This window comes from Theropithecus gelada, chromosome 6 (genome assembly GCF_003255815.1).
Source record: "Theropithecus gelada isolate Dixy chromosome 6, Tgel_1.0, whole genome shotgun sequence".
NCBI classification, from domain to species: Eukaryota; Metazoa; Chordata; class Mammalia; order Primates; family Cercopithecidae; genus Theropithecus; species Theropithecus gelada.
The window spans coordinates 67684265-67694777 of record NC_037673.1 but is presented as its reverse complement, the minus strand read 5'-3'; the positions used below and the strand labels follow the sequence as shown (position 1 = coordinate 67694777).

The following is a 10513-nucleotide window of genomic DNA, read 5'->3' as shown; positions in this document are numbered from 1 at the left end:
TTAGAGGATTACTCTACTGTAGCTGCAACATGGAGAATAAGCTAGGAGGGCAAAGATAGGAAACAGGAAGGTCAATTAGGATGCTCCTGCAATCAACCAGGAGAGAAATGATTTGACTTGGACAAGGGTAGTAACCGTGAATATGAGGAGAAGGTATCCGACTGATGTATTTTGAAGGTCAAGCCAGCAGTACTTGCTAGCCAGTAGATTTGCTGATGGGCCAAAATTTTTTATCTGAACAACAAGAATATGTATTTGTCATTTACTGAGGTAGAAAAGCCTAGGAGAGAAGCAGTTTGCAAAGGGAAATCAGGGGTTTGTTTGCGGACATGTTACATTTGCTTTAGGGTATTTTAAAGACTCCTATTGGATATCCACGTGGAGATTTTAATGGGCACTGGATATATGAATTTGGAGGTAAGAGATGACGTACAGGGTGCAGATATGACCATAAAAATCATCAGTCTACACATGGCATTTAAATTCCTGAGACTGCATTAAAGCAGCATGCATTTCTGGTTTTAGTGGGGACAATCTGAGCCATGAAATAGAGCTGCGTCTGTTGGTGTATGGAGAGATCTCCCTGTGAATCAAGCAGACCTCAGAAGCTCTGCTCCACCATCTGTGAAAACATTGCCAATAACCTCTAGAGAAGTATCCAGAAGAACTGCTCATATTAAACGAGCTGGCTGTGACCAAAACTGCATATATGGCTCGAGTGAATTTCCAAGACATACAATACAAGATCAAAGAGGAAATAGTTCGGAAATTATGCAAGGGACCAAGAATTCATGAGTCAGGAGTATTTTTTAAAAAGCATTGTAGGGATATAGAAAATCATCCCAAATGAGCGGTACAATTAAGAAGAGAAAATATGATCACAGGACCTCAACAGACCTTTGTTGATTTTCTCAGAAGATAAGAAAAAAGAAACTGAAGGAACACTAATGCCAACTTTTCCCCTTCCACTGTGCCTGGATGTGGCGAGAAGGGGATGTAAACAGCAGGGCAGGGTTCAGGTAGGGTGACTAGCCCTCAGTGGTTCCCAGGGACTAAGGGGTTTTCTGGGACACAGGACTTTCAGTGCTGAAATCAGGGCAATCCTGAGCTAACCAAGATAGTTTGCCACCCTGGCTTCAGGCCAGAAGTAAGGCTTCCTGGAACTGAACAATTTGGCAGTGGAATAGAAAACAACTTATTTACTATTTAATTTGAGTCTGATAGATGAAATTAAAATCTGTAAGTGATGATTTCCCAGCCTGAGTCCTCACATGCTTAACCCTTTAATTTCTGGAGGGATTTCAGAATCCCTCTTAGCAAGCAGTGATTTCTGATGGGACCATTCAATGTAGCCCCATGGTTTGGAGGGGGAAATTAAGATCAAAAGGAGTGGATATGACACACAAAGGAATATCATAATGACTCGGGACAGGCTGCAGGGGTCTTTTGAGGCTAAAGGACCATCTCTGCAGACAGGCAGGGCCTGGTCCTGGAGGTCTCTATTGAGAACTTTCTGGGCAAGTTTTTTGTGGCCACACCGGGGGAAACTGAAGGGCCAGGGCCTCCCCATCCACACACTGCCATTGTGAGCAGTCTGTGCTCTCTAACATATGCTGATCCTGCTCTCTGCTGAGACGCCGTGTGAGCTCTTGCCTCTGCCTGGAATTTACTTTTGGTCCGACCGATGCACACACACACGCGCGCACACACTCCAGAGCTCAGCCGAGACATCATTTGCGGTGCTTTTCCTGTGGTCACCTAAGCTCGCTCTTGAATTTTAGGAGCCCCTGTCACAATGTGGTATCATTGCCTCTGCTGGTCCGTCTTCCCCCAATCGGTCAGGGCAGCAGTTAGGTTATATCTCGTAATACAACCCGCTGCCAGGTACAGGGTAAATGTGCAATAATCGTTTGAATGACGGGGAGGAAATCCTCCTCTTGTTAGGTATTCTTTGCTACATATATAATCACTTTTTCCCAACAACTTCTAGTTCCTGGGTATGAGTCAAAACCATAACATATGATGTTAGTTAGATAGAGGATATTCTGTAACAGTGAGCAAGGAACTAAGAGAAAGATAAGGTACTGAGCACAATTGCTGAATATGATAGGTTCTAGTCTGATCTGTTTTTTCTATGATAGGTTCTGGTCTGATCTGTTTTTTTCTTTTTTTTTTTTTTCCAGAGACAGTCTCTCTCTTGCCCAGACTGGAGTGCAGTGGCACAATCATGGTTCACTACAGCCTTGAACCGCTGGGCTCAAATGATTCTCCCACCTTGGCCTCCCAAAGTACTGGGATCACAGGCATGTACCACTGCACCCAGCTATCCTTTTTCTTTTCTTTTCTTTTTAAGCAATAATTTTAATTGTTCCTTCCCTTCACCTCCCAGTTTCTGTCCTTAGACGCTCACATCCTCTAGGGCTTGGCTATAAAAGTTAATGAGGCCGGGCGCGGTGGCTCAAGTCTGTAATCCCAGCACTTTGGGAGGCCGAGACGGGCGGATCATGAGGTCAGGAGATCAAGACCATCCTGGCTAACATGGTGAAACCCCGTCTCTACTAAAAAATACAAAAAATTAGCCGGGCGAGGTGGCGGGCGCCTGTAGTCCCAGCTACGCGGGAGGCTGAGGCAGGAGAATGGCGTGAACCCGGGAGGCGGAGCTTGCAGTGAGCTGAGATCCGGCCACTGCACTCCAGCCTGGGCGACAGAGCGAGACTCCGTCTCAAAAAAAATAAAAATAATAAAAAAAAATAAAAGTTAATGAGGTAGCAGCTGCAAGTATTAGCAAGACCCTTTCAGGAGTTTGCCAAAAGCCAGGGAGCCCACCTTGAAAAGAACGTAGTCAGTCCCTGCCGTCATGCCCTGACTGCCCAGCATTCTGCGTGAGTGGCAAAGCCCAACTCAGGAACACAAAGCAAAAGACAGCACAGCACACACATGAACTTTTGCCACTTTTGTATTTTATTGTGGAACTGAGTTTTTTTTTTTCCTTTACATCAAATATCCTCAATGGAAGAGGGGATATTGCACACAAATATCATAAAAGCACTACATATTACTTTCACTGGAAACTAATTTTCTACATTAGATATGACTGGATAGGATAGAAGTGATGCAGGATTATAAGACATAATACCATACACAGCTGCAGACTGACACAAACACCATTCAGAACAAGAGAGAGGAGTGTGAAGTGCTTCTCGGCCGGGCTCAACACCACTTCCTTCCAGTGCTGGAAAGAGGGGCTGCGTGCAGTGGAGGACAAGCGTGTCTCTGAACTGCCACAGGGTGTTCTCGAAAGGGCAGCCCGGTCTTGATGCCACTTCTCCATGGCCCCCGTTTTGGGGAGCTCCAAACAGATGCAGAGAAGCTGCTTATGTTTTCCCTTCCTTTTCAGTTTTTGATGCTGCCTTTAAAAATCAACTTCATGAAGTCACAGATTTTTTAACAGTAAATAGTTTTAATACCAGGTGAATAACCTAATTGCTTTCGAAGAAATGCTCATCCCTAGGCTGCTTTTGGTGTATTGTTCAGTTGGTTAAAAGATAAAAGCTTACAGTTCCTTTCAAATGGAAACAGGATCTTTTCTTCTAAATCTGAAGCACAAAAAAAAAAAAGTTATTATCCTAACTCACAATATCATTACTGAGCAGGAACTTCCTGTGACAGGTGACTAAAGAGAGGCAAGAAAAGCAAATTGAGAATTGTAGAGCAGCTCCTAAGAGCTGAAATTTGGTAATAGAGGGAAAATGAAAGGTGGTAAGATTTCCATTAGCAAATGATTAAATCTTAATTAAATGAGTATTGGAAAGCTCCTAGACTGCATAAGCTATTGGAGACACTTAAAACATTCATATACACTGGGGAAACCATTCACTATGATATGTAACGTTAAGGAAAAAAAATTTTTTTGAACTCCATGGAAAATGGTGTTTAAAAGGGGGAGGAGGGGAAGTTAGTCATTGTATCCAGTCCCACCACAAGACTGAGAAAGCATGCACAGGGCTCAGGGTTTTGAGAAAGGGGACAGAATTGGTTAAAATTGAAAATGGAGGATCTCTAACATTTAGTCTCTGTAGAATTTTGTTTAAGAATACTACCAAAAAGGTCATGATCATGAGTGCTATCTCAATACAATCCCATCGTTTAAACAGAGTGTAAATTCCTTCCACTCAAATATTCAATCTATACAATTGGATTAAGTAATCAGTATGAACAAAGCTCCTAGAAGTCTGTGTCGATCTTTAGCTCTCACTTAGAATGTACATGGTACATTGTGATGGCTGTTACTAAACTAATCGTGTATTTATGGAACTAGCAAAATTAGGTTAGTCACACAGGCAGGAAAGGTGTCTGGAAGGACAGGAGCAACCTGTAATGCGAATATTGGTTTTCTTGGTATACTCAGGCTCTGTGGTCATTATTGAGAACAATGGATGGAGAAAGGTACTGATAGATTTCATAGGAAAAAGAGCCAGCTGACTAGTGACAGTTTTTATATATTTTTCCCATTAAATCCCATAGCAAAAAAAAAAAAAAGAGAGAGAGAGAGAGAAAGTGAGGGGGGTGGAGTGGTTATAACTGAAGACTGGCTATAATTCTCCTACAATGTTTATAGTTTTTAAACCAAAATAATGTACATGTTAAATACATTTAATTTGGGAAATTGGAAAATTACTTCATCTTCTGTCAAAGAAAAATCAACCAGAGGTCTGGATTTGGCAAGAAGGCTAAAAATCTGGTTTTCTTCCCACGTATTATGTAGACCAATTCAACTTAAGAGCTAACCATTAAATAATTATCTCGAGTATCTTAGGTTGTCTTATAAAATAAGTTTGAAGTAGATGCGTTTATACTCAATGAAATTCATTTGCGTCACAATGACTTTTCCATCATGTGTTAATTTCTTGTACCCTTAATATGTTATTTTTCAAGGACTTGAAAGAAATGGGGTAATAAATAAAAGCTGCATTTCTAGAGAAGCCTAACAAAAATAGAATATTAATTTTCTTTAAAAAATTAAACATTTGAAAAACGTAATTCACAGCATTAAGTAGACTGCACAGGTCCTCAGTGAAAGGACCCTGAAGAAGCGTTTTTTTAAACCCTCATTGTAGTTAGCAGTGCAAAACATACACTTATCAGACAAAAATAAACTAAAATGTTAATTTTGAAATAAATAACTAACATAGAAAATAAAATGAGGTCATTGTTCTCTACTCCGTAGATCTTAGAGTCTGCAGGAAATGTAATGTGACAGAGCACAACACAGTTGTCACGGAGAGGTTTGCCGCATCTGAACACTGGGTGCATTGATCTGCAACTTGAAACTTGATGTCAGTTTTAATCATGATCTGGCTTCCCAGGTTCACAGTTCAATGATGACAATGATGGAAATTTTCTCTAAACTCTACATGAACCGTAGGAGTTGAGAATTCATTTGTTTTCAATGTACTATTTCTTTTATTTATTTTTTTTTTCCAGAAAAGAAAATCCCAAAGCAAATTTGTGCTAGGGTTCTTTGAACTTGGCTCTTTTACCTCATGGTTGAAGATCTTGAAAGAAGTATGTAGGATACCACTGGGTGATGTACTTGTCAAGGCCCTGAAAAGTAGCCTACCATGCCATTCTCCCCCACTCTCAAGTAGCACTTTTATGTTATGGGAATCAAGGGGTGGGAGGTATCATTATTCCTGGTAGTTATGGGTTTTTAATAAATATCATTACTGCAATATCAGACTTCAATCTTGCCAGAACTTCAAAAAACATTATTCAATTTTTGTCTTACGAAACACTTAAAAAAAAGACTATCACTTGAGAATTTTCTTTGCAATTTCCTGTAAATGAAAACATTTGTTAAAAAGTTCATCTATGAAAAGTTCTCACATATCTTAAAAAAAAATTCTTCTGTACACTTGTTCCCATAATTATGTTGAAATTAATGGAAAATTTAAAAAGCCAATGTAAGACAAAGGTAAATACTGTACACTTGCTGAGAACCTCTTCCACCGTAAGATTCACTGTTTTCCCAGTTCTGATCATAGAAGCCATTTCAGTCTTGAACTTGCAGTAGTAAAGAAGCTGTGAAAGGCACAACTTGTTTGACTGAGAGGCCACAGGTGCACTGAAGTGGGATTCAACACACATGACTCAGCATCAAACTGTTGGACCAATCAGACCAGCTTCTAGTACCCCCACACGCGCTCACCCATGTGCTCCTTTAAGTATCTATAATCCTATAGGGATGTTTTATAAACTTGCTGTCTCACATTAAAAAATAAGTGCATCAAGTATCTTTGTACATTCAAGTCACTTCCTAAGGCAAATTGTCTACCATATGTACTCCCAACTGCTTTGGTATTTGCTTCAGTTAATTGGGGTGGACTTGGGTGTTGCTGCATGCAGGTTAATCGACTCAGAGTGGACTAAGTGGGTGGACAAATGCTGGGAGCATGCCTTAGATCAATCTACTTGTGTGTTTAGAGTCTGAGAGTTCTGAATGGGGCCCAAACCACTTGCATGGCCAGTCTACACTCACTACATCATGTCAGTGTGCAGCCTTCAAACTGAAGGAGCTTAATTAAGATGTGAAAATATCACATGCCCTCATAACAAGTTTTGTTCTTTTTACTTTTCTTCTAGCCAACTTGTTTTAGAAAATTAAGACTCTTTTTGATGACTCAGACTGACAAAAATGGAAAACTTTGCCTATGTAGACTAAAGAATGCCTACTGCCTGAGAAAATACAGACCTAATTGTTGGTTATTTTCTCCTCCTTACCCCACCCTGCTCTCTCTTTTTCTCTCTGGGTATCTCACCAGAACTCTCTGTCATTACATCTCCTTCTCTTGCATTCCTTTTCTTTCTCATTCTTTCTCCGTCTCTCTCCTGCGTTCTCTTTGTGCTCTCACTCTCTCTCACTCTCTCCCGCGCTCTCTCTCTCTCTAAGACAAATGCCTCTACCTAGCAGAAGTCAGTTGGGTTGGCTAGTGCATGGTTTCCAAATGTTCAGCAAAGATGAACTGGGGTAGGTAATTTTGCAGGAACTTGAACCCTATTGTGGGAATACTGTTACTTCCCTTAGCAATCAGCAAAAACTGAGAAATTTAGTGACTTGCATCACCATGACACAGTATAGCATTTGGCAGGTAATTGTTCAGCGACTTAACTAGATGAATGGACTTTTTAGAAAAGGTGATTTCAAATTGAAGAATTTCTGGAAACAAAGTTCAGATCCTGTGGTGTGGCTGGCCTTGCTTTTTACAGTTCAATCTTGCATGCAGGGAAGGATTCATCTTGCATAACCACTGTGCTGCTGCTTGCTAAAACCATGATGTTGAGGTCTTGCTGTTTCTCGTGGGTCTCCTGGTACCATTCCCTCATCACTTCTGAGTCATGAGTTGGGATCAGTGTCACCTGCAGGGAGAGACAAAAAAAAAAAAAAAAAAAAAAAGCTATTTAAGGGCAGAAACAGAAACCATGGAAAAAAAGAAAATGAATAGCAAGGTATTAGACCACTGGAAGAAGAAGGGAAATGAGAGAAAAATTTTCTATTTTCCTCAAGAAATGCAAAGGATTTTTCGATGTATATTTTCCAGGAACCAGAATAAAGCTGCAAAGAAAAGCTATTGTTTGTAAGGGAAATTGAAGGCTGGAACCAAAGGCAACTAATCACTTGTCAATTCGTTCATCTACATTCACTGTCAGTTTCTCAGTTCTTTACTGCTAAGAAAGTGCTTCTGTTAGGGTACAATTTCTTGTATTTCCTTTAACACAACTGGTAAGTTTTGCATAAAAGATGTTGCATATTTAATCCAAGGAGTTTTATCATGCACTTCAAAGCCCTCAAAAGCCCACTCATTGTGCGTAACTAACATTTTGTCCTGAGAACAAAGATCTGCACCTTTACTTTATGTGTGTGGTTGGGGATGGAGGTATGGAGGTATGGGGTGGGTAGGTAATGTCCTGAATAGTATAAATTCCATCTAGTATTCAGTAAGAAGCCACTGGGTGCCTCTCATTAGATTTCATATGATTAAATAACAAGTAATTCTATATAATATGATACAAGCACAATTTACTATGTAATTTTATACAGAACCACAAATAAAACTTGATAAGCAAACATCACAGCTGAATTAATAATGGCTCACTCTACGAATCATTTAAGGCCAGGAGTTCGAGACCAGCCTGGGCAACATAGAGAGACCCTGTCATTAAATAAATAAGGGATGGTTTGTGGTCAGGCCTGATGTTTGGGAGTTGGGAGTGTCCTGTGAGGGACTATATTCAGCAATGCTCCTACTGTGGAATTTCACATGGACAGCTGTTTTTCTAAATGGCCCTATTCCTAGCTACAGTCTACTCATAAAACACAAAGGAAGAAAGGAAATATGACCGCTTTGATTCACACACACAAGACTCTTGGCATACTGGAGGAAGGGCAATGAATCTTGGGCCCATTTTGCAGATAAATGGTTTCTGCTTTAGTTAAGGTGGCTTTCCTCCAAGGCTGTGGTTGCTGGTGGTGCCAAGAATATTATTTCTTGTACTACCTACTGTATGTTAAACTGACTTTGTTCTCAGGATATTTCATGTGTGATAGACACAGGAGGCTCCTCATGTGAATCCACAGCCAGCCACATGAGGCGCCTCTTTAAACATGGTTCCTTCCCATTGCCTCTGGACACAGCTCAATCTGCAGTGCAGACACTGTTGAGGAGTTCTCACCTGCATGTTGCTGCCCCACTGAGCCTTTCCTTCCAACAAAGCGTCCAGGACAGCCCGGCTGGGCTCCTCAGCAGCAGGGTCATTCCCACTCACCACGTAGTAGGAAGACCGTACTCTCTTGAAAAATTCCACATCAACATTCTTACTATTGCTGTGGTTAGGAATGTAGCACAGGTCCAAATACACAGGGAGGCCTGGGGGCACAGTGGAGGACTTGGTTGCCTTGGTAGTTCCTGGTCCTTGGGTAAATAAACAAAGACAAAGCAAGGTTATAGCAAGGTGAAGAGACCATACATCCAGCACATGTTCCCTACTCAATCACACCTTCCCTACTCAATCACGAGCAGGTCCTCTGGGACATGCAAAGTGGTGACAGCATTTCTATCTCCCTGGGAATCTGTCAAGGGCACTTGCGCTAGCAATGTGACAAAACATAACATGGTTGTTTACCATCTCAATAGGAGAAGTGAAGAATGGGATGGTTTCCCTTTGTGGACAGCCAACATTAGGAAGCAAGAAGAGTTTGAAGGCCTTTCCCAAGATGGCACTAGATATAATACCCCTCCTAAAGAAGCTGCTAATGTGCTTCTTTATTTGATAAGTGATCTAAGAAGTACATTTTAAAAGTCAAAAGAAAACATCTGTATTTGGCAAAACATAGCTAAGTTATCTTAGTAATCCACTTTAGCGTCTCATGATTGCAATTTTGTCCACAGCTGGGTATTATACCCTAACGTTCCACTTAGTAAATAGTTTTGATCTTAACCCCATATGATTTCCAAGGCCCTCAGCACCTCAGTCTCGCTCACAAACTGATGAAACACCATATTCTCTCCTTAGCACAGTATTCTGAAAACTGATGCTTCTTTCCCTAGACAAGGCTGGATGCCGAACTTGGGCAAAGGACGGTTCAGAAAGACCAGGCTTTCCCTAACTAATCAGGACATATCAGCCTGCAACCAAAACCCCAGTCAAATCACAAAGGCCTGGGAAAACTAACTTGTTCCAGTTAGGAAGTTTAAAGCTTTTGAAACGTTAATAGAACTAGCATTTTGAGGCAGTGGTTCTTTAGCCTGACTACATAATTAGAATCACCTCGGATGCTTAATACTGACACCCAGGCCTCATTCTCTAGAGTCTGACTTAAGTAGGTTTGGGTTGGGGTCTGGCACTACTGTCTTTTAAAAGCACCCCAGGTGATTCTAACATGCAGCTGGTTTCATTGCTGTAAAGCCAATTAAAACACCAGCTAGATTTTATATGCTTAATCCTCTTTCTCCATAGGATATTTAAAGACTATCATCCCAGATTCAAAACCACCAGCTAATTCTATCAACTGTCCAGTTTTATTTTTAGAGGGGTAAGGGAGTGGTGAGAATCAGCCAAAGTAATAATTGGATAAGCTAATTCATTCCATGAATAGATCAATAGGTTATTTTAATGAATCTGAGCTGAAAGCCCTCAAAATACCCAGTGGGGGCCTCCTAAAGAATTCTGACTTGTAGTAGAAGTTTGTGAGTTACAGTTCTTCCAGTAATTAAACATGTCTGCAATTTCCCCCTCTACTCTAAATCACTACCATCAACATCAAATGAATATTGCTCACAGAAGCACAAACCAACAGAACTGCTGAAAGTTGGCCCAGGTTTGCTTTAAAAGTCAATTAGTACTGCAACTTTGCCTTTGTAGACATCTAAAAGCATCTCCAAAATAAATGAAAATTAACTCATTTTCACTTATTACTTTGCCTTTAAATTACCTCTTTAAATGTCCAAAAAGTGTT

The 10513-nt window shown here is 40.7% G+C and overlaps 1 protein-coding gene across 4 annotated transcripts in view; it reads right to left on the bottom strand.

Moving 5' to 3' along the window:
- Positions 1-2938: 2938 nt before the first annotated feature.
- MAP1B (microtubule associated protein 1B) overlaps positions 2939-10513 on the bottom strand; it is a 103033-nt gene continuing 95458 nt past the window's right edge. For 2 of the 4 annotated variants that reach the window (XM_025386850.1, XM_025386852.1), the window contains 2 exons: positions 8731-8969; positions 2939-7416 (listed from right to left, as the gene is read on the bottom strand). In XM_025386850.1, the coding sequence (XP_025242635.1) occupies positions 7261-7416; positions 8731-8969 (395 nt within the window). In that variant the 3' untranslated portion in view covers positions 2939-7260. The remainder of the gene's footprint in view (positions 7417-8730; positions 8970-10513) is intronic. The other 2 variants (XM_025386849.1, XM_025386851.1) reach the window with 2 other exon arrangements.